At 47.3% G+C, this 25,293-nt stretch overlaps 1 protein-coding gene across 1 annotated transcript in view; it reads left to right on the plus strand.

The window, feature by feature from the left end:
* The first annotated feature begins 8,332 nt into the window (after positions 1-8,332).
* Positions 8,333-25,293, plus strand: part of LOC120945952 (cytochrome P450 4B1-like) — a 42,951-nt gene continuing 25,990 nt past the window's right edge. Inside the window, exons 1-3 of the mRNA XM_040360549.1 lie at positions 8,333-8,621; positions 20,710-20,854; positions 24,600-24,644. Coding sequence (XP_040216483.1) covers positions 8,433-8,621; positions 20,710-20,854; positions 24,600-24,644 — 379 coding nt within the window. The 5' untranslated portion in view covers positions 8,333-8,432. The remainder of the gene's footprint in view (positions 8,622-20,709; positions 20,855-24,599; positions 24,645-25,293) is intronic.

Below are 25,293 nucleotides of genomic sequence, written 5' to 3' on the forward strand. Positions count from 1 at the left end.
TTTAGTCGCATTTCTTGGATGTTGGAATCTCATTGAAAGGGATAATGTTCAGCAGAGGGATGTGTACATTGGTTCTCTGGGGGAAGGGCGGCGGCACATCACATACACCCATGGCTTTTTTCCAGCTAGAATGTGGTGAAACTCCATTCCACCACCTACGGGTTTCGTCCTCCACTCTCTGCTCACCACTGTCACTTGTAAACACAGAAGCTTCTGTGCTTATAAGGACAGCTTACCTCTCCTGGCAGCTTCACAGACCCCTCCCTGCCCTGCACTCACAGCAGGGATATGGAAGTTACTTGTATTAGTACAGTGGGCTCATGGGTGGGAGGTAGGGTGACCATGTGTCCCGGATTACCCACATTTTGCAGGTCTGTCCCGGGCACCTTCATTCCAGGTGTCCCGGAATGAAAGTGACACAGCCACCCCCCCCCCCGGCTAATCTGATGCCCCCAAAAAAGGCCGCCATATCACCGCTTTACTCACTGACAGTACTTGTTCTGGCCGGGAATGCCTGGAGGAGCACAATCCCCGCCCCCTGCTTGTGATTGGAGAAATCATAAATCCCGCCTCTTGTGTCCAATCACTGTGCTGTGATTTGTCACAGCACAAGCTGATTTTTGGGAAGGGAGGGTGTCCCTGAATGGTAGTTTGGAAAGGTGGTCCCCCTAGTGGGAAGGGGAATCACGTAGTAGGCTGTACCCTCTGGGATCACCATCTGTTCCCAGGGTGCATGGATGACAACTCCCATGTATGATCTCACTGCAAGTAAGAGCGGAAGAAGTCGCCTACAGTTCAGGGAGGCACTAGAGCCGAGCAGGTGTTTTTTTGAAAAGGTAAAATGCGTAGAACCTTTGAAGAAATGGTAGGGGGAAATTGAACACAGTGGGGTGGGTGATGGGGGGATATGAGGGCAGTGAAGGAGGGGGTGTGTGTGCAAAGGTGGGGGATAGTGGCATAATAGGTCAGAGCTAAGAAGGGGTTAAAATAAGATATGGATAGGGGGATGCAGAGGTAAGGACATGTGAAAGAGCTTCACTCTGTACATAGTAGGGCTGGGAAAAAAAATCGATTTGAGCCGTGAATCAAGTTGCGAGGTCAAATTGATTCAGATTTTGACCAAATCTATTTTTTTTTCCCATAGGACCGGCTCTCCGCGGACTAGGTCGAAGCCGATGCCTTTTCCCAGGATCGCGGTGAGCTTCGGGCAGGATTTTTTAGGCGAGGCCGCAGCTTCGGCCTAGTCCGCGGCCTTTTCACAGGATTGCAGCCAGCGGACTAGGCCGAAGCCACGGGCTCGTCTAAAAACTCCTGCCCGCATCTCCTTAGGACCGGTGTAGTGTCAGTTTGCTGCCTATCCTAGAATGCTGCGGAAGTCACGTGGCGGCCAACTGCGCATGCGCGATGCGTTCCAAACGCAAGTGCGATGCGTTCCAATGGATTTTCGACAGTACACACCAGCGAACCCGGCTCCGCTCGCTCGGCCTCCTGGCTCTTTTTTTAACATCCTCCAATCCACGGGGATGTTAAGGAAAGAGCCTGGATGCCGGTCGAGGTTTCACTGGTGTGCACTGTCGTGAATGCATTGGAACGCATCGCATTTGCGTTTGGAACGCATCGCGCATGCGCAGTTGGCCGCCACCTGACTTCCGGAGCATTCTAGGATAGGCAGCAAACTGTGACAATACACCGGCGCGTTGTCCATCAGAAAAAAAACTCGATTCGAATCGTGAATCAAGGTTGTTTTTTTTTTATTTTTTAAATCAGTTTTTTTGGGGCCAAAATCGCCCAGCTCTAGTAGGTAGCACACCCCCTAAATGCGGCACTCTTTGTGTAGTGCACCCCAGAACCCCGCACTCGGTCTATAGCACACTCCTAGACACTGGAGTCTGTACGTAGTACACGCCTGAACCCTCATGTAATGCACTCCTAGTATTAAATACCCCTTTAAGAACCTCCCACTGCAATTTGATTACACTAACCATTTGTCAGGAAGGAGGAGTGTGTGTGGTTGAGTTTCTGCACCTATTCTCTGAGAAAAAAAGCCCTGTATAAACCATAGATCACTGTAGGCAGCCTGGTGCCACCTTGAGCATGCCCAGGCCCTGGCCTGCGAGGCCTTTCGAGAAATCCATCCTTGAATGAACCCAGAAAGGACGCAGGAAGACAAGTCTACATAATGTACACATAACACAAAGACACACAAAGGTCCCTACATTCTTTTTCCAAGACCTGCGGCTCTTTCTCTGTCACATTTACTGAGTGTGGAAGACATCCAGTATCTCACAAAAGTGAGTACACCCCTCACATTTTTGTAAATATTTTATTATATCTTTTCATGTGACAACACTGAAGAAATTACACTTTGCTACAATGTTGTGTAGTGAGTGTATAGCTTGTATAACAGTGTAAATTTGCTGTCCCTTCAAAATAACTCAACAGACAGCCATTAATGTCTAAACCGCTGGCAACAAAAGTGAGTACACCCCTAAGGGAAAATGTCAAAATTGGGCCCAAAGTGTCAATATTTTGTGTGGCTACCATTATTTTCCAGCACTGCCTTAACCCTCTTGGGAATGGAGTTCACCAGAGCTTCACAGGTTGACACTTCCACTCCTCCATGACGACATCACAGAGCTGGTGGATGTTAGAGACCTTGCCCTCCTCCACCCTTTGTTTGAGGATGTCCCACAGATGCTAAATAGGGTTTAGGTCTGTAGACATGCTTGGCCAGTCCATCACCTTTACCCTCAGCTTCTTTAGCAAGGCAGTGGTCGTCTTGAAGGTGTGTTGGAGTCGTTATCATGTGGGAAAACTGCCCTGCGGCCCAGTCTCCGAAGGGAAGGATCATGCTCTGCTTCACCCGGGCGGGTGTATGAAAAGAAGGGCGAGTTTTGCACTGTTGATGGGAGCGACTTTGTGGCATCTGCCCCTTACATGATATACTTGTAATGCACCTGCCCCCCTTGCAGAGTGGAGCGAGCATCGACAGCGTGTGGCACAATATTGTGCTCAATGCACATGCGCCATGTCCAGGCTATTGGGAGGTGTGTTAAGGTTTCGGCAGTTTTCGTAGGTCCGCTGCGCCTGCGTAGGAGGTTGGCTGCACCTGCGCAGGACAGAGCGGGCAAAATCCACCGGGGGACAATTCTCGGCAGGAAACCGGCAGCACTCATGCAGTCCCAGACCATGACACTTCCACCACCATGCTTGACTGTAGGCAAGACACATGTTTCTTTGTACTCCTCACCTGGTTACCGCCACACACGCTTGACACCATCTGAACCAAATAAGTTTATCTTGATCTCATCAGATCACAGGACAATGTTCCATCAACCAAGTCCTTAGTCTGCTTGTCTTTAGCAAACTGTTTGCAAGCTTTCTTGTGCATCATTTTTTGAAGAGAGTTTACACACAGAGCTCCACGTCCCTGCTGTCACCGCCAATCGCGGGTACCTGGCGGACATCGCGGCCGCCAGGCACGCGCATCGGCATCTCAGTGATGCGCCGGGAACAGTGTTTCCCCGCGGGGAATGCACATAAAAGGACGTCCAGGGACGTCCACCCGGCAGTTGAGAGCCGCGCTGTGGACGTCTTTCGTCTATAGCGCGGCTCTCTAGTGGTTAAAGGGGGCATGGCAAAGGGGTGTGTCCTATGCCTGCCTACTTTTGCTGATAGGTGTCCTTCATTCCCAACTCAAAAAGTTGGGAGGTATGCACTAGCGTGTGTGTTATGCTTACAGCAACATGTGCCGTGATGTGAATGGGCTTATTACTGCAGGATTGAATCAGGCAGTAGAAAGAATTGTATGGGATTCATTGCAACAGTAATTGTTCCTCCTTGAAATTTACTAAAGATCGTACACAGACAAACTACAAAGTTGCATCATTCATAAATTCTTTACACCTGCCTAAGACTCTTGTAAACTCTTTTATTCTGCTTATTTTGCATGTTATAACATGCATGGCACTTAAGTCTGTAGAAGGAAAGTAAATAAAAGTGATTATGTCATTCAGTGATAAGCCATTCAGACCTAGGTTTGAGATGTACAAGTAATCACGAGACTTGAATGTGTTACCTTTACCTTCCTTTCCATAAATAAAGGATGTGACAATTGTAAGAGTGATGACATTGAGTGTATTATACCGCAACCATGTGAAAGAAGATATTTCATTTCAGGCAGCTTGAAATTCTGTGAAATTGAAAATCCACTATCCACCGAAATAAATCAGCAAAACAAGAACAATGTGAATTCCAATTACCGCATATACTCGAGTATAAGCCGACCCGAATATAAGCCGAGGCACCTAATTTTACCCCCCAAAAAATGGATAAAGGTATTGACTCGAGTATAAGCCTAGGGTGGGAATGGGAAATGCAGCAGCTACTGTAAGTGGAAAAGAGGATCAACAATGCCCATCTGCAGCCTCACTGTGCCCATCTGCAGCCTCACTTTGCCCATCTGCAGCCTCACTTTGCCCATCTGCAGCCTCACTTTGCCCATCTGCAGCCTCATGTACCTTTGATCCGCTGTGTTAGTCTTAACTGTTCTGCGCCGTCCACTGTAACAAAGCCCCGCCTCCTCCTCGTCCATTATAGACAGAACACTGAATCAGTTTCCCAGCATTGTCATCAGTGTTCCATCTATAACGGACGAGGAGGAGGCGGGGCTTTGTTACAGTGGACGGCGCGGAACAGTAAAGACTGGCACAGCGGGAGACCCTCACTCGAGTATAAGCCATAAAAAATGTGCTGAAAAAGTCATTATACTCAAGTATATACAGTAGTTATTTATTGTATTGTAATGAGCACTTTGCTTCTTGCCCTATTTTATGGGAGGACTGGTCCAATAGTTTTACCTATAACCCACTTTTAGGGGGGGGGGGGGTCACATCCCATTTGTATGGGTTTCTGGCTCTGCAGTGACTGTGCCCGGCTCCATCACAATGACACTGCACACACTGCATCAATCTGGCCTGCTCATGGCCTCACCTTACCCTTTAGTTCCCTCCTTCTCTCAGAGCATACCAGAGGCCCAAAGAAGATTGAGGAGGTGGGTGGACCGGGGGGAACACTAGGCGTGGAAGAGAGGGAGGTAAATCCTCCTCTGCTTTGAATGCTGGGGCCGCCTCAGGCTCCATCTGCATTAGGGTGGGGAGTCGCGGCCGTGACATCACTGGTTGCTAGACGCCAGGTGGCTCTAGCAACCAGTGGCCAGTAGAGCCAGTGCTAGGGCCGGGTTTTTAAACTAAACAGGCTCTCACTCTAGTCTATCTTCGCCCCTTGCGGTGGCCTATGTTTGGAGCATGAGATCAGCGCCCCAGTGCACCCCTGTTCTCTGCATTATGCGCCGAGCGGACTGTTTGCTAGTGTTCTTTCTGCCGGAGGGGGGGGGGTGTCGCCGCCCCCTCCGTAAAATGATGCCTGAGTCAAATGCCTTGCTCCTCATGGCTGGTGAAGATCAGTGTTGCCAACCTACCAGATTGAAATTTACTGACACAAAAAACAGAATTTACTGGCATGGCCAACTTTTTGCTGGCATTTCCAAAAAAATTACAAAGTGCAAATTTTAGTATTTAGGCTACACACAAGTACAATATGCAGTTAGCAATGTAATTTAAGGTAGACATTAAGGCAAAAACTAAGGCAAATTTTTGGTATAGTAAGTAAGTAGCTCAGGGACAGGACTCTCACGGTGACACTGACAGCTGTTTGCAGCGGCACAGATGGTGATGAATCCTCACCGACATGACATGTCCCCTCCTGAGTCACAGTGACAGTCTCTCTCCATGCCAGGGGGTCCATTCAGTCTAAACAGCACTGACAGTTTCTTGTCCAGCTTGCCTTGCTCCCGTCAAGCAGACCCACAAATGAGGCTTCGGCCAAACACACTGTAGCAGACACTCGGATGGTCTCTGCCTGTGAATAGCGCAGCGCAGTGCCGACTTCCTCTGCACGTGGGCTTTGCGAGCACGCCGGAGCTCATCCTTACATGCCATTACATTAAGGTGACCAGATTCTTAAAATTAAATCCGGGGACATATTTTTTCTTTACTAGTAATGGCAACAATCAGCGACTCTCTGCCCGTCGCCGCCCGCCTCACAGCCTCTCAAATCTTAGGGCCCTTTCACACGTACGGACAAACGGTCCGTTTTTTACAAGTCCGTAAACGGACTTGTAACGCTTCCCTATAGGATTGCAGACGTTAGCGGATGATGCATCCGCTAACGTCCGCAAACATCCGCTTTTGCGGACGGAAGAAAACCCTATTTTTCTTCCGTCTGGCGGAACGGATTGGATGAATACGGACACACGGTCCGTATTCATCCGATTCCCCATAGGGGAGAGCGGAGGAAAGACAGGGCGGTCTCTGCACAGTGTGCGGGGACCGCCCTGTCACACACGGGGCGGATCAATACGGATGCGCTCCGTGTGAAAGGGCCCTTACTCTTCAGGCCCCGGCTACTTCTGGATGGGGAGCAGAGGAAGATCACTCCGCCAGGGAAGGCAAGGAGATAGGCAGGCGGCTGGCCAGGATTTGAGCCAAGGCAGAAGAACATGCGAGTGGAGCTGAATGGGCATGCGCCCGAAACTGAAGAAATATTCCCTCCGCTCCGACCAGCACATGATCATCAAAAAGGGGCACAGATAAATGGGAAAAATACAACCCCCCTATGCTAGTAGGCACGGTGGAGCGGGGGGGTGCAATTCTAATTTTTCTATTTTAATTCTGCACTGACTGTCTTTGAAATTGCCCCTGCCCCATATTAAATTCAATCTGGGGACAAAATCAGGGACAGACTTGGTCCGGGGACAGTGTCCTCAACAGGGCACTGTCCCCTGAAACTGGGGATGTCTGGTCACCCTACATTACATACATTCAGTGCTGGAGGTGCCAGAGCTCTGTTCCCCCCGTGTTCCCACTGAAAAAAAAGCCCAAGTCCTATGGATGGGCAAAGTTATTCATAAATATGTTGCCATACATTTATATCAGGAAAGAAAAATTACCAATGGGTAACTAACTGTACAATTTTTCATATTTTCCATGTTGGAGAAGATTGGATCATGCTTTATAATGTGGTGGCAAAAAGCTGGGCTGTACGCAGAGCACAGCGCCATTTTGCCCTGTGCTATTAAGCACAGAATCCATCTTAATGAAATAATCCATAATTAAGCTAAATAAATTCACTCACCATCATTCTCTGCCATTCATACAAGCAAGAGACCTCACACCAGCATGTTCTCATTCCATTCAGCTCTCAGTCATCATCCCTTCTGACCTCCAGCTCCTTTTCTCTTTATTTATGTCAATTTGAGTAACAAAAGAAGGTGGTGGCTTTACAAAACAGCCAATCAGACATGGTGTATACATTCAAAAGAACCAATCACAGACATGTGATTGGAACAATGCTAAGACGGTTGCAGGCAGTTTAATTAAAAGACTCAGTAGGAAGTGAGGTCACAACATGTGACCACCTCCATAGGAAGTGAGCTCACAGGGTGTCAGCTTCACCCAGCAGATGCTCATGTATGGAAACCCCTCCAACAGGGATTCCATACAGCAATAACAAAATACAACAACACTACAATACAGCAATAATCAATAACAATACAGCAATATAATAACAATAGGATACAGTTCCTGATGAGGAGCTTATCTGCAGGTGTAAGCTCACATCACAAAACAGTGTTGATCAGGTACTGAGAGGATGACAGGAGCGCACACCAGCTAAATTGACAATGCGTTTGCAGAGCGGACGCACCGAGAAGGCGAATATCTGTGCATCACACAGGGGCCCTTTCGCCGGCCGACACCCCCTCCACAAACACCCTTCTTCAAATCAGGAAGTGTATCTCGACCAGTCTGTCTGCCCCAGTCAGCTTTCTAGAGCGGGCTGAGGGAGAACCAACCATGGGTGCCATTATGACAATACATAACAAATACATCTTTAAATTTCCACAACAATAAGGGTCGTTTGCCTTACTCTGAATTAACAGCAGGTTTGGAATTTGCTTCATTTATTTTTTGTAATAGTTGCATCTTTTTTTTCAATATATGTAAACCAAGTGAAAATGAAAACGTGTATTTATTTGCTTAGATACATTTTTTTTCTTTACTGCAACACTTATAAATAAATTGCAAATAAATGAATTTGGCTAACGCATACCTGAACAATGGAGTTTTTTGATCGACTCCATTGTTTTGTTTTGCTTTTTTTCCTTTGCACGCATGCTGATTCATGTGACTGTGAATGATTGTCAGGGAAGTCACACCTTCCTCCAGGGTGTATCCTCCTCCTCTGTACAATGTCCTATCCCTTGCATTTGTGAGGACATGCCTTCTCTTGTCACTAAACTATATATATGAATATGATTTGACATACAGTACAGAGATCAGTGTAGTGTACACAGTGCAGTGTGCATTGCCAACATGGCTTCCTCTATATTTGGATTGCCCTCTCTGAGTTTCTCAGATCTATTTCACTGGGTTGCCTGGCTGTGTGTCTTCTATTTCCTATATAAAGCTTATTCATTGCATCTGAGGAGGAAGCAGCTGCAGAAAAATTTCCATTCTTTTCCGGGTCCTGAGTCGCACTGGCTGTACGGAAATACCCGTGAGGTAAGGCGCTGTTATGCTTATCTAGACAATAATTTAAGCTCCACTCCGGGCACCAGGTTTTGAATGTGTGCACATGTGTTAATCTGTTTGTAAAGGAGGGTGACAGGCAGAGGCGTATCTAGTGAAAATGGCACCTATGGCAAGCACTGAAACTGCGCGCCTGTCAAAACATTTGAAACCCATCTTTCATATATCCAGGGACAAGGAGGGACGCAGCGCAACAAAGACAGAGAGGGACACTGGGGACCACTGGCGGCTGGTGCTGAACATTTTTGGGAGGCGCAATCGAACTGAAAAAAAAAACATCAATTGCAGCCACTGTGCCCATCAATTGCCGCCACTGTGCCCACAAAGCGCAGCCACTGTGCCAATCAAACGCAGCCACTATGCCCATCAAACGCAGACACTGTGCCATCAATTGCCGCCACTGTGCCCAACAAGCGTAGCCACTGTGCCCAGCAAACGCAGCCACTGTGCCAATCAAACACAACCACTGTGCCTATCAAACGTAGCCACTGTGCCCATCAAACGCAGCCACTGTGCCAATCAAACGCAGCCACTATGCCCATCAAACGCAGACACTGTGCCATCAATTGCCACCACTGTGCCCAACAAGCGTAGCCACTGTGCCAATCAAGCGCAGCCACTGTGCCAATCAAACGCAACCACTGTGCCTATCAAACGCAGCCACTGTGCCCATCAAACGCAGCCACTGTGCCCATCAAACGCAGCCACGGTACCCATCAATAGCCCCTGCTCAAAGTTTGCAGTACATGAACTTTCACTGAATGTGGACTGTTTAATGAGCTTGTTGCACAAATCACTTTATTACACTTTATTAATGATATCTATGGCTATGCATATTTATAATTTATTTAATCCATATTGAGCACTATATTTGATGCCTGGCACACACGCACAATCGCACATGATGACTTAAAAGCTATGCATATTTATAATTAATTTTATCCATATTGACGGATGGGTTTTCTTTGTGCAGGGGGTGGCTTTTTGTCGCCCCACTCTCCATGGTGCCCATGGCACTTGCCATGGCTGCCATACCCTAGATACGCCACTGGTGACAGGGTGGTCATCACATTGTCTATGCTTCCTCTCTCGTTAGGCGCTAAGCAAAGGATCACATGAGAGACTTAACCCGGGGTGGGTTTTTCTGGGCTACCCCGGGGTGGGTTCTTCTGGGCTACCCCGGAGTGGGTTCTTCTGGGCTACCCTGGAGTGGGTTCTTCTGGGCTACCCCGGGGTGGGTTCCTCTTTGGTTCCCCCGGGTCGGGTTCTTCTGGGCTACCCCAGGGTGGGTTTTTCTGGGCTACCCCAGGGTGGGTTCTTCTGGGCTAACCCAGGGTGGGTTCTTCTGTGCTACGCTAATTACAGGGTCACTGCCATACACACAAGGTTGAAAAACATGAAAGAACTCTAGTAAACTTTCTTGATGTCACATACACCAACACGATCACTTGTGTATTTAGGAGGGACGCGCAGAGCCAATGCCCTCTTCACCTGTCCAGCCTATAGGCCCGTACCTGCGATCGGATTTTCCGATGGGAAAAGTGTGATGACAGGCTGTTGTCGGAAAATGTGACCGCTTGTAGGCTTCATCAGACAATTGATTTTCCGACAACAAATGTTGGATAGCATGCTTTAAAATTTTCCGACAACAAATGTGTGATGTCTGATTTTCCGATCGTGTGTGCACAAGTCCGTCGGGAAAAAAATTAAAAGTAAAAACACGCATGCTCAGAAGCAATGCCCACCATAACACAACATTAGCAGAAGTTGCTCAAAGGGTGGCGCTAAAGAGCTAAAAAAAACACGTAGTTCCGTGTTTGCTGGCCAACAATTCTTTGCTGTTTGTATGCAATTGCAAGTTCACGGCCAATGGCCTTCAGACAAAAGTCTGAGACTTGGCCCGCGGGAAATCCGATCATGTTTATGAGGCTTACCACTGCTTTTTTCCTTTGATTGGTTGAACTAGTAAATTGGGGAGGTATGCATTATGGATAAGCTCCAGGTTTGGATTGAATTTTGCTTGTTTGGGAGTTCTTCCAAACACAGAAGTTGTAGCTCATTTGGCAGGAGCCAAACATTATATAGTGGCATTTTTTTCTACTACTAATATATATGACAGCTGCCTTCTCCTGTCAATTTTTGTTATGGAAGCAGCATGTGCTGGCACATTTCTTGTCCTTAGCAACCAGTGACATCACCTCACCCTATTAATTTGTTAGCCAGGAATCCCCGGCCATGTAAACAAAGGGGCAGGGATCGTGGCTGACATCATAGCTCAAATATGGTTGGAGATCAGCAGAGAAGTTTTAACACCAGAAAAGGTAAGTATATTGGGTTGTGTTTTACAATGTGTCTTTATTTTACTTTTCACTCTATAGTACGATTAGGCAAATCGAGAGCTACTTGAATAACACCGATAAAGTCAAAGATCACCGGGCACAGTGTCCTGTTGTTAGAACTGGTTCGCGCCAGAACCCAATGCCAGAAAGGCATGTTCCATGTGTGTTCCCTGCACCATGTTCAAAATGCATGGCTTTTGTTACCTACTGTGGGTGATGATACATTGTTAACCTCAAATTTAGATCGCAAATGCAGTGGAGTGCAGCATTCAGGAGTGTGTTGCACTCAGAATGCAGGGATCAGGAGTGCGTTGCGCTCAGAATGCAGGGATCAGGAGTGCGTTGCGCTCAGAATGCAGGGATCAGGAGTGCGTTGCGCTCAGAATGCAGGGATCAGGAGTGCGTTGCGCTCAGAATGCAGGGATCAGGAGTGTGTTGCACTCAGAATGCAGGCATCAGGAGTGCGTTGCACTCAGAATGCAGGGATCAGGAGTGCGTTGCACTCAGAATGCAGGGATCAGGCGTGTGTTACACTCAGAATGCAGGGATCAGGAGTGTGTTGCGCTCAGAATGCAGGGATAAGGAGTGCGTTGCGCTCAGAATGCAGGGATCAGGAATGCGTTGCACTCAGAATGCAGGGATCAGGAGTGTGTTACACTCAGAATGCAGGTATGGGGGTTTGTTATGTGAAGGGTGGTAGAGGACACTGCTATGGGGTGGCTATGCCCATAGCAGTGTCCACTGCCCCTTCACATCACTCCTGGACCCCCTCCCTCCCAATGCAGTGTTCCAAAGCATCCTACCTGTGCACACAGGAGACCATGAGGCAGCACAGTTCTGGACAAGGGGCGGAAGCTGGCAGAGTGACTTTTCATATTAACAAGCTGTTGATGATTGGTTGCTTAGGAACTAGAAACCAATCACCTGCGGTTTAACGTGAAAAGTTAATTTGGCCAGCTCCTCCTCCCGCCCTGGGCTGTGCTGCCTCTCGGTCTCCGCTGTTCACTGATGAGAGCAGGGGAGGAGGCTGGGGTGGGGAAGAGAGAAGGACCGAAGGCACGGCAGAGGAGGCTGCATTAATGGGCAATGGCGAGGCTGCAGATGGGCACAGAGCAGGTTGCATTATTGGGCAATGGTGAGACTGCAGATAGGCACTGAGCAGACTGCATTAATGGGAAATGGTGAAGCTGCAGATGGGTACTGATCAGGCTGCAATGATAGGCAATGGCGAGGCTGCAGATAGGCACTGAGCAGACTGCATTAATGGGCAATGGTAAGGCTGCATTAATGGGCAATGGTAAGGCTGCATTAATGGGCAATGGTGAGGCTGCAGATGGGCACTGAGCAAGCTGCATTAACAGGCAATGGTCCCTGATATAGGGAAACACGATCAATGATGTCACACGTCCAGCCCTGCCCCCCCCTACAGTTAGAAACACATATGACGTCACACTTAACCCCTTCAGCGCCCCCTAGTGGTTAACTCCCAAACTGCAATTGTAATTTTCACAGTAAACAATGCATTTTTATAGCATTTTTTGCTGTGAGAATTACAATTGTCCCAAAAATGTGTCAAAATTGTCCGATGTGTCCGCCATAATGTCGATGATCACCGCCATTAGTAGTAAAAAAAATGTTTTTAATAAAAATGCAATAAAACTATCCCCTATTTTGTAAACACTATAAATTTTGCGCAAACCAATCGATAAACGCTTATTTTTTTACCAAAAATAGGTAGAAGAATACGTATCGGCCTAAACAAGGAAAAAAATAGTTTTTTTATATATTTTTGGGGGATATTTATTATAGCAAAAAGGAAAAAATATTGCATTTTTTTCAAAATTGTCGCTCTATTTTTGTTTATAGCGCAAAAAATAAAAACCGCAGAGGTTATCAAATACCACCAAAAGAAAGCTCTATTTGTGGGAAAAAAAGGACGCCAATTTTGTTTGGGAGCCACTTTCGCACGACCGCGCAATTGTCAGTTAAAGCGACGCAGTGCCGAATCGCAAAAACTGGCTGGGTCCTTTACCTGCATTTTGGTCCGGGTCTTAAGTGGTTAATCCAGATAAACCTTTTTATTGAACTTGAATGGCTGCAGTTTAATCTCAGATTCCAGTTCCAGAGGTCTTTTCTCGCCGATAAATTTAGCGGGCTCTGTGTCATGTGACATCACAGCATTGGTCTCTGTGCCGTGTATTAGACAGTCATTGACTATAACAGCTGTTATCAGTTTAGAATCAAAGCCAGTAGATTACAACCTTCAACCCAGACGTGTGTTTACATTTTTTTCTTTTTTCTTGGTGAAAGGTACATTTATATAACGATGACCATGAACTACCTGCAGTATCAGTTGTAATTGAAGAGGCTACAGTATGTACACAAAACAAAATACAAAAATTGCGCAGTGCTAAAATAATGTTAACCAGTTTAGGTTTTACTGCTACAGGGTGGCACCTGTGCGCTGGATCACATGTGTGTGTATAACCCTTTCATGACTAAGCCTATTTCTGACATTTGTTGCTTGCAAGTTAAAATCCATATTTTTTGTTAGAAAATTACCTAGAACCCCCAAACATTATATATATATATATATATATATATATATATATATATATATATATATATATATATGTAGCACCTTGCTCCTGTCGAACAGGCGCTGCTGTAATTTAGAGGGGGTCTGAGTCGTTATTTGGCTCAGACAAATATGATTAAGGGCAATTTAGCCTCTGTTTCAGCCATGGCTGTGCTGGGAGCAAAACCACCATTGTTCGCCTGGGGGTGTTATTACCACCCCAGGACAAGGGTGGCAGCAGCAGAGTCAGGGTGTATTTTGTGTCCCCCTCGGTGGTGAATCAGTGGTATTGGTCGCTGTGCTGTGCGTGCTGGGGAGGGGTACTTAAGGAACAGACGCCATTGGCGTGGGGTCCGTTGTTTGCGCCTCATGGCCCGCCTGGCCTGGGGTGCGTGTTACTGAATCCTAGCTCTGGGACCACGTTGGTCCGGGGTTTCGGCTTTGCCTGGGATGCCCAGTAGTCAGACTGGGGCCTGCCTTTTTCAGAGGTGATCATGTGCTGTCTGTCCTGTGGGAGGAAGCCACTTGATGAAGGAAGCCAGGGGAGGACCTATCCCAGAGAGGACCATGCAAAAGGCTGGTATCATGGCAGAAAGGCCTGGAAACTTCATCGAAGGATGCACCGCACACTGAGAGGCTTGACAGTGTTGCCTATCGAGTCTAAAGTTCTACTAAAACTAAGCTGGAGAGATCCGGGTGCTGAATCCTGTGGCAGGGGATTCTGGACCAAAAGTGTCTCCTCATAAAGGATGGTCTGTGGCAGAGACTGTACTTCGTGCGCCGTGCGCCATCCCGGCTGCTAGGCCAGTGAGAGGGACCTATCCGGGTGAGCAATACCCGCTCTGGCTAGAGTGGCGATGAGAACTGTTTGCTGGAAGCAGGAGTGTTTCCAATTTGTGACTATACACCTGAACCTACCTACCCTTCCACTCCGCCAACTTCTTTTCTACCAAGTTCTACAAATAAATCCTAGAAAAAGAGGTGTATTGTGTAGACATTGGAATTCTTCAAACTCTCATTTCACCCTGGACAGCGAGAAGATAGAGGTAACGTGCCACCCAAAATTACTCAGCAGCTCCTTCGGGGGTAGTGCTACATATATATATATATATATATATATATAATCTAGAGAATAAAATGGCAAACGTTGCAATATTTTATGTCACACTGTATTTGCGCAGTGGTCTTTCAAATGCAATTTTTTAGGAGAAAAGACACATTCATAAATTAACAACAAAAAAATAAACCATAAAGTAAGCCCACTTTTTTTGTATAATGTGAAAGATGATGTTATGCCAAGTAAATGGATACCTAATATGTGACGCTTTGAAATTGCACACACTCGTGGAATGGCGACAAACTACAGTACCTCAAAATCTCCATAGGCGGTGCTTTAAAAAGAAATAACGGTTACCCATTTTGAGTTACAGAGAAGGTCTAGTGCTAGAATTATTGCTCCCGCTCTGGCGATCGCAGCGATACCTCACATGTGTGATTTGAACACCGTTTACATACGAGGGCGCGACTTATGTGTGCGGTTTCTTTGCTGCGCGAGCTCGCGGGGATGGGGGGGCTTTAAAACAAAAACATTTATTATTTATTTTAGTTATTTTTTACATTGTTACATTTAAAAATTCAAATCAAAAATGTGATCACCTTTATTGCTTTCACAAGGAATGTAAACATCCCTTATCACAGTAAAAGGTGGTGACAGGTACTCTTTATGGAGGGATCGTTGGTCTTGAAGAATCCAAATACCTCCTTTTGCACTTCAAAGTATTCAGATCGGCAAAACGGCAATTCTGCCATTGGCAGCCGAGTAAACTGGAAGTGACGTTGTGACGTTGCTTCCGTCTTTACAGAAAGAAGACTGGAATGAAGCCATTTCCTGCTTCCTTCCAGTTTTACTCTAGCCAGCTGAAGTGCCGAATCGCGTCTTGGGTCTCCCGGTGGGACAGGAGCCCCGGGAAGAGTGGCGGAAGAAGGCGGCGGGAGGTGGGGGACGTCCCCTCTCGCTCCTCTGGTATAAAAGCTGAGCGGCTTATAGCCACATCTTTTGTGATCCCCGAAGAGTCGACCGCCCGCTCTAAAAAAACGGTACCAGGGTGATGCCTGCAGCTGCAAGCATAATCCCAGTATAACCCCTGAAAGGCGAGGCCGCATATGCTCGGTGGGAAGGAGGAACTGACTCTTGTGGGCAGGGAACAGAACACCTTTGGGATGAATGTAACTATATACTATGATGCACAAGAAAGCCTGCAAACAGTTTGTTGAAGACAAGCAGACTAAGGACTACTGGAATTACTGGAAGCATGTCCTGTGGTCTGATGAGACCAAGATAAACTTATTTGGTTCAGATGGTGTCAAGTGTGTGTGGCAGCAACCAAGTCTTGCCTGCAGTCAAGCATGGTGGTGGGAGTGTCATGGTTTGGGGCGGCACTGGGGAGCTACAGTTCATTGAGGGAACCATGAATGCCAACATGTACTGTGACATACTGAAGCAGAGCATGATCCCCTCCCTTCGGAAACTGGGCCGCAGGGCAGTATTCCAACATGATAACGACCCCAAACACACCTCCAAGATGGTAAAGGTGTTGGACTGGTCAAGCATGTCTCCAGACCTAAACCCTATTTAGCATCTGTGGGTCATCCTCAAACGGAAGGTGGAGGAGCGCAAGGTCTCTAACATCCAGCAGCTCTGTGATGTCATCATGGAGGAGTGGAAGAGGACTCCAGTGGAAACCTGTGAAGCTCTGGTGAACTCCAAGCCCAAGAGGGTTAATGCAGTGCTGGAAAATAATGGTGGCCACACAAAATATTGATACTTTGGGCCTGATTTGGACATTTTCACTTAGGAGTGCGCTTACTTTCATTGCCAGCAGTTAAGACATTAATGGCTGTGTGTTGAGTTACCGTATTTATCGCGGTATAACACGCTCTGGCGTATACCGCGCACCCCCAAAGTGGCCCCCAATCCTGTGGGAAAAAAAGATTTTTTGTTTTTTTGTACTTACAGTTTTGGTGTCTTGCGCGGCGTCCATCTGCGGCCTCGTCGGGTCCGGCGTCCTTCTGCGGCCTCGTCGGGTCCGGCGTCCTTCTGCGGCCTCGTCGGGTGTCCTCTTCGGCGGGTCGGGCGTCCATCTTCGGCGGGTCCGGTGTCCATCTTCGGCGGGTCCGGTGTCCATCTTCGGCGGCTCCGGTGTCCATCTTCGGCGGGTCCGGCGTCCTTCTGCGGCGTCCTCCCGCTCGTTTCCCGCCACGACTTTGAATACTGCGCCCGCATATAGCGAGCGCAGTACACTCGTGAATCTTCGGGCAGGCTCGGGCGCCTCTCGCACTGACGTCCTGTACGCTCAGGACGTCAGGACGTCAGTACGAGAGGCGCCGAGACTGCCCGAAGATTCACGAGTGTACTGCGCTCGCTATATGCGGGCGCAGTATTCAAACTCGTGGCGGGAAAGCGGGTATCGGCGTATATCGCGCACCCACGATTTTGCCCTGATTTTCAGGGCAAAATAGTGCGCGGTATACGCCGATAAATACGGTATTTTGTGAGGACAGCAAATTTACACTGTTATACAAGCTGTACACTCACTACTTTACATTGTAGCAAAGTGTAATTTCTTCCGTGTTGTCACATGAAAAGATATAATAATATGTTTACAAATATGTGAGGGGTGTACCTACTTTTGTGAGATACTGTATGTGATGATGACTGTTCATACTCCAGCTTGGCCATTTGAATGAGACATTAGTGTGTGTTAGTCCATCCAATAGAAAAGTTAGCATGATATTGTTTATCATCTGGAAGAGGGAGACAAATAATGAACACATAGGCCCAGATTCTCTTTTCTGGGCGTAAAACTATGCGGGCGTAACGTATCTCGTTTACGTTACGCCGCCGCAAGTTTTACGGGCAAGTGCTTGATTCACAAAGAACTTGCCTGTAAAGTTGCGGCGGCGTAGCGTAAATCCTCCGGCACAAGCCCGCGTAATTCAAATGATCCGGGTAGGGGGCGTGGATCATTTAAATTAGGCGCGTTCCCACGCCGAACGTACTGCGAATGCGCCGTCCCTAAAATTTTCCGACGTGCATTGCGCTAAATGACGTCGCAAGGACGTCATTGGTTTAGACGTTAACGTAAATGGCGTCCAGCGCCATTCACGGATGACTTACGCAAACAACGTACATTTTCAAATTTCGACGCGGGAACGACAGCCATACTTAACATTGACTGCTCCTCATAGACCCAGGGGCAACTTTACGCGTCGCAAATCTTACGTAAACGTCGTAAATTCACTGCGTCGGTCGGGCGTACGTTCGGAAATTCGCGTATTTTGCTAATTTGCATAGACGACGGGGAAAACAACGGAGGCGACACCTAGCGGCGGAAAAAAAAATTGCATTCAAGATCTGACAGCGTAAGAGCCTTACGCCTGTCAGATCTAATGGATATCTATGCGTAACTGATTCTAAGAATCAGTCGCATAGATACGACGGCCCAGATTAGGACTTACGACGGCGCAAATGGCGTTGCGCCGTCGTAAGCCCTTTGAGAATCTGGGCCAATGTGATCTCACCAATGAAAAGGCATTGCTATTACCAGGCAACAATGCTAGCTGCCTTATTTTAGAGTCACTTCAGTGTTGTCAGCCTGTGCATCTGTAAAGGGTTACATGATAATTTATACTAAGGAGGAGGGATATTGGTGTCATCACAGAAGATAAAGCTTCCCCTGAATGCCAGTCCATACAGGATGTGCCCAGCATGGCTGTCAAGCTCAGGAATCCATGAATGAATGGAATAGCAGAGCTCACAATTGAGCCTAGCCTGTTAGATTTTTTATAAGTTGCTGGATAATGTATTCAGCTATTGAGCAATTACTATAAGAATGTGAGGTGTGCAGCCATACTTTAACCACTTGCCGACCGCGCTATAGCAAAAATACTGCTACAGCGCGGTCGAGTTACTCTGACAGGACGTCCCTGGGATGTCCTTGTGCACTTCCGCGTTTGCGCGTCCCCTGGGGCGCGCTCGCGGAAGTGTCCGTGCTCGCCGGGTCTAGAAGACCCGGCGCATCACGGATGACGGTAAATTGCCGCTGATCGCGGCCGTTTACCACGTGATCGCTCCGTCAAATGACGGAGCGATCACTTGTAAACAAACCTGGCGTCATTTGATGACGCCGGTTCCTCCCTCTCCTCTCTGTACAGAGAGGGGGGGGGGGAGCGGGTGTCAGCAGTGCTGTGGCTGGATCTGTGACAACTGCAGTCACAGATCCAGCCATCCTTCCCTGCGCAATACTCTGCAATAACCCATACTCTGCCTGCAATACCCCATACTCTGCCTGCAATACCCCATACTCTGCCTGCCATACCCCATACTCTGCCTGCCATACCCCATACTCTGCCTGCCATACCCCATACTCTGCCTGCCATACCCCATACTCTGCCTGCCATACCCCATACTCTGCCTGCCATACCCCATACTCTGCCATACCTCGATACTCTGCAATACCTCGATACTCTGCAATACCTCGATACTCTGCAATACCCCAATACTCTGCAATACCCCAATACTCTGCAATACCCCAATACTCTGCCTGCCATACCCCATACATTGCTATACCCCATACTCTGCCATACCCCATACTCTGCAATACCTCGATACTCTGCAATACCCCGATACTCTGCAATACCCTGCGCAATACTCTGCAATACCCCAATACTCTGCAATACCCCAATACCCTGCGCGATACTCTGCAATACCCAAATACTCTGCAATGCCCCCAATACTCCGCAATACCCCAATACTCCGCAATACCCAAATACTCTGCAATACCCAAATACTCTGCAATACCCAAATACTCTGCAATACCCAAATACTCCGCAATACCCCAATACTCTGCAATACCCAAATACTCTGCAATACCCCAATACTCTGCATATATAATGTTTTGGGGTTCTATGTAATTTTCTAGCAAATAAATGGTGATTTTTCATTTAGGAGAGAAATGTCAGAATTGGCCTGGGTGCTCCAGAACGCCTGATGGTGCTCCCTGCATGTTGGGCCTCTGTATGTGGCCACGCCGTGTAAAAGTTGCACACATGGGGTATCGCCATACTCGGGAGGAATAGCAGAATGTGTTTTGGGGTGTCATTCGTGGTATGCATATGCTGTGTGTGAGAAATAACCTGCGAATATGACAGAAACAAGTTTTTATTTATTTATTTTTACAGAATTTTCTGTCGTTTTTCTTTTATAGCGCAAAAAATAAAAAACCCAGAGGTGATCTAATACCACCAAAAGAAAGCTCTATTTGTGTGGAAAAAAAGGACAAAAATTTCAAATGGGTACAATGTTGTATGACTGAGTAATTGTCATTCAAATTGTGAGAGCACCGAAAGCTGAAAATTGGTCTGGTTTGGAAGGGGGTTTAAGTGCCCAGTGGTCAAGTGGTTAAATAATCCATAGCAACTGTTTAGTATTCATCTTCACACTTTGGGGTTGATTTACTAAAGGGAAATGGGCTGTGCACTTTGCAAGTGCAGTTGTTCCAGAGTTCAGTAAATGAGGCAAAGCTTTACTTTGTAGACAAAGAATACCCAATCACATGCAAGACAAATGGACAAAACATAATTTTTGCTGGCACATGTAGTGCCTGGTTACTTTAGAGTACCGGTGCTATTTAAATTTAGAGGTAGATCAGAGTAGTTAAACTCTGATCCAAATTGTTATGTTCAAAACAGGGTCTCTGTCTCGGCTTGGCTGTGCTGTGGGCTCATTCTGTTATGCTGGGGTGTTCTTCCCACCCCAGTGCAGTAGATGGCAGCAGTGGAGTCAAGGTTTGGGTGCTCTTCCCCAGCGGCCAATCAAGAGGATTGAGCCTCGCTGTGCATGCTGGGGGAGGGTATTCATGGGGCAGACACCATTGGTTTCTGGGTTCGTCTTCTTCGTCCAGTGTGGCACCCACCTTTAGGGTGGCCACATCACGGCGCCCCAGGGTTATGATTAGTTAATCAACCCCTTTATCTAGTGTTGCAATCAGACAGGCAGAATCTGCTGAATGATTATCATGCTTTAAATTCTCCATCTACATTAATGTGTGTTTTTTTTCTTTTTCATTTATATATAAATATATAGTTTAAGCAAGATGGCACCGATCTGGACATTGTGGCTGCTTATGGGCGAAAATATGAATACGCATATCCCATGTGGCTTGGAAGATTCTTTGCCACAATCATTATCGTCCACCCAGAATATGCAAGGACCATACTGTCCAGACAAGGTAAGAATTTTTTTTTGTTTTAAGAATTTTAATTTTAAAATCATACTCTGTTATGTGATTAGGCTTCGGATAGATTAATGTAGTTTAGTTTGCAGTGTGAGTTGTGCATTATTGAAGCAGATAATAGTGTTTTTGAAAGCTCATGATTTTATTACTATGAGTTGTTTCTCCAGAGCAAGTATGCAGCAAGTGAAATTGTAACTCCCAATCTTTATGTAGTGCCTGTGTACTTTCTGTACAGGTGCTATTCTAAATTTAGAGGGGGGTGAGAGATTTAGTTAGCTCTCATCCAAGTGATTTGCACAAATTGGGCCTCTGTTTCGGCTGGGCTGTACTGTGGGTTCCTTCTGTGGTCCGAGGTGCTTTTCCACCTCGGGGCGGCAGGTGGCAGCAGTGGAGTCCAGGCTGGGGTGCCTCTTGCCAGCAGCCAATCAGGAGGGGTTTTCCCTTGCGGGGCATGCTGGGGGAGGGTACTTCTGGAGCAGACGCCATCAGGCCGGAGTCTTGTTCCGGGTGTGGCACCCACCTTTAGGGTGACCACACATCACGGCTGCCCGGCGATATGGCCTACCAGGCCGGGGTGCGCGTGCCCGTTCGTGGCACCGGGCGTGTTGGCCCGGTGCAAGGAACTCTGGGCCAACATGGTCCCAGAGTTCCTGGTTCCAGGACCATGTTGGCCTGGAGCATCTAAAGCTGTGGCGGGGATCCAATGGTCGGCTGGGTTCCCAACTCTAAGGAGATCCCAAGCAAGTGTGGCTGTTCGGTGGGGAGTCCGTCTGAGGAGCGCCAATGAGAGGCTGGCGGTCCAACAGGGCCTAGACAATCCACCGGGGATCCAGGTAACCGAATGCTGAGGGGTGGATGTTAGCCACCTGCCAGTCGGTAACCTAATTGAAACTACCTGAGCGAGATCCAGGCCAGAAGAAGTTTACTGAGGAGAATAGTCTCCGTAACCTAAGTTCTGAGGACAGGTCTGTGGCAGAGACCTGTTTCCTCTCAAAGTTCCGAGTGATATCCTGGCTGCCAGGTCGGTGTGAGAGGCCTGTCCAGATACACTGTACCCACTCAGGCTGGAGTGGCGACGAAAGTGAAGTGTCAGGCCTGAATCTGCTAATCCTCCTCCTCACCCACCTTTGATCTGTCTACCTCAAGTTTATTGTTGCCGTGTTGGGCAGAAATAAAATCACAAGAAAGACACCTGCTGTTTGGACATTCCATCATTGCTGCTCTCATCATCATCGGCCTCTGGACGCTCACAAAGGTAACACGCCGTCACTATTCTATCCAGCGGCTCCTTCGGGGGTGAGCGCTACATTTATAATTGTCAGTGATTCAGGAAGTGTTAAAGCTATTCGCTCGGACATTTTCATGAGAAGTCTGGATACTTCTGTCACTACAAATTTTCTTTAGCCCTGGTTCACATTGGAGCGATTTGGCATTCCGGAAATGGCACTGTCTGAATCGGTCTGACGCCGAATTTGCAGCGCAGCACTGATTCCCAAAAGTAGTTTCTGTATTTCTTTTGGCGACTGAAATCGCCCCTGAAGTCGGGACTGACACGCGGGAATGAAATCGTGCGAGTTCAGCTGAACTCGTGCAATTTTATTCCCACTGTCAGTGTGAACCTAGGCTTAGAGAGGATTATTGCTTAACATTTTTAAAGATTCACAATCTCTGTTGGGTTTTTATTGTAGCACCCTCTACTTAGGTAGGTGCTAGAGTTAGGATTTTTGTGCAGGTAAATTTAGGCAGGCCTAGCTGGAAGTTTTGATCTGTGTGGGCTGGGAGTGGCTCAGAGTAGGCTGGGGACTCACAGACAACATCACTTCTCGGTTACCTCCCTCTGCCTTCTAGAGGATTCTAGAAGAGAGGAGGGGAAGAGAGGTGGAGCTGCCTGGGGTGTTCTAAGGAGCCCTGACCAATCCCCAACTTGGATTGGCAGGGGGCAGGCCTCCTTAAATACCTAGATTCAGCCTAGCTGGGGAGTTGTTGTCAGGTGGAATAACTAAGGATGGAGTACTAGGCTGTCTGGGCCTTTGAGGGCGCTCCCCATTCTGGGGGGGTGACCTTGGGCCTGGGACTCGGGTGCAGGACAGATCCCTTCAAGAACACATGAAGGATCTGAACAGTAGGCACAGAGAGGAGTCGGAGAGGACAACAGGAGTTGGTAATGCCGGGCAAGTTGTCAGGAGGGAACCACCGGTGTGTGTGCAGCTGGGAGGGCTTGTGAGTGACATGTGCTATCAGGAGGACTGGAGACAGAGCCATGCCAGAGAGGACTGAGAGGAAACAGTCAGAGCTGGGTAATCTTCAAGTGAAACAAGAAAAACTGCTCCAGGTGAATGAGGCTCTGGTAATCCTCCACACACACACACTCAGGTGCTAGCCCAGCCCGTATGCTGTGTAACATAAGAAAATGATTTCGGGCAGATGCACTTCCAAAAATCCTATTATTGAAGCTTGACAAGTGGTTGACAGATGGAGCAGAGGACAAAGAGGTAGACGTGTTTCACGCAAATGTAAGCGCTTAGTCATTACCTATTGGAACAAGTCACCACAATTACCTATATACTGCTCTAATGTGTCATCATTAGGTTACAGGTGAACTAACCATTTAAAAAATAGGACTCAGCTGGTGATACAAAGAAGCTACCATATCTAATAATTCATAAGCTACAATATATTACAATTTTGGTTTTGGGTTTATTACGGCTTTAAAGGGGTTGTAAAGGTTTTTTTTTTTTTCTAAATAGGTTCCTTTAAGCTAGTGCACTGTTGGTTCACTTACCTTTTCCTTCAATTTCCCTGCTAAAAATTTTTTTTCTTTGTCTCAATTTTTCACTTTCTCAATAAGCTTGCCCCCATCATCCCAGCCATTCTAGCTGGGGGTTAGTCAGTGTGCTCGACCTCTCCCTTGGGACTACATCCCTGCATTCACAGCGTCTCCCCACAGGGATGTAGTCACAAAGGAGGGGGCAAGCACACTAATGCCTTGTTTCCACTAAACAGAACGGTTCGGGTCAGTAGATTTGTAACGGTTTAGAACAGACTGGTCTATTCTCGTGAGCGTTTCCACTGCAAATCGGACCGTCGGGACCATGCAGGATTCAGAAAAAATGCCTAGCACGTCCACCAATCAGTGGAATGTATTGCATCTCCGCCCTAATGGAACCGTTCCATTTTCTATGGCCCCACATCTGATGCAGGACCCAGAATGGTGCGGTACGGTTCGGTTTTATGGCACACTTTCATAATGGAAACACCCAAAATAGCGTACCGAACCGAACCGTACCGAACCGATCCGCTCAGTGGAAACGAGGCATAACTAACCCCCAGCCAGAACGGCTCGGATGATGGGGGCAAGTTTATTGAGAAAGTGAGAAATTCAGACAAAGAAGGGAAGGGAAAGGGAAATCGAAGGAAAAGGTAAGTGAACCAACAATGCACTAGCTTAAAGGAACCCTATTTAGAAAATAAAAAACAAACCTTTACAACCCCTTTAAGTAGCAGAGACACCCATAAATACAAACAGTAGGGGGCAGCAGATCCAGTTATTTAAAAAGGTCGCAGTTATATTAAAAAGGGGCTCTAAACCACTTCTAGGATGAACCTGGGTAGGTATAAAAATATACAACTCCATTCTCCTTTTGCCCTAATTTGGGTTCTGCCACCTTGTACCCTAAATCAGATGTTTGAAACATTTCAGTACTCTGTATGAACTATCATTGTCTGTTCTTTGTTACAGATCCAAAGGACAACTTTGCTTATCACTTCATCACCCCATGGATTGGTATGTAACAACTTTCCTATCAATTAATATTAGATTAGGAAATGCATACCTATCATTTGCTCCTCCTATCACTTCCTCTTCTATACATTCCTGTTTACTGCTTATTGGCAGATGACACTTACACACACCTCCCAACTTTCTGAGATGGGAATGAGGGACACCTATTAGCAAAAGTATGTAGGTGTAGGAAACACCCCCTGCCACGCCTGCCTTAACCACTAGCCTACCACCTTACGCAGATTTACTGTACCTGTACGGCGGCACGCGCAGTGGTGGGTGCCCGTGGGGCGGGCGGACTTGATGTCCACCGGCGACCCACGATCGCTCTGAGGAGAGGCAGAACGGGGAACTGCCTATGTAAACAAGACAATTCCCTGTTGATGATATATATATATATATATATATATATATATGTAGCGCCTGTGTACTTTCAGGTACCATTGCTATTCTAAATTTAAAGGGGGATGAGAGAGTTAGTTAGCTCTCATCCAGTTGATTTGTTTAAATCGGGTCTCTGCTTTAGCTGGGCTGTACTGTGGGCTCATTCTGTTGTAGCTGGGGTGCTATACTACCCCGGAGCAACAGGTGGCGCCAGTGGAGTTCAGGTGCCTCTTGCCAGCAGCCAATCAGGAGGGTTTTTCCCTCGCGG

Source organism: Rana temporaria, chromosome 7 (assembly GCF_905171775.1).
Source record: "Rana temporaria chromosome 7, aRanTem1.1, whole genome shotgun sequence".
NCBI lineage: Eukaryota > Metazoa > Chordata > Amphibia > Anura > Ranidae > Rana > Rana temporaria.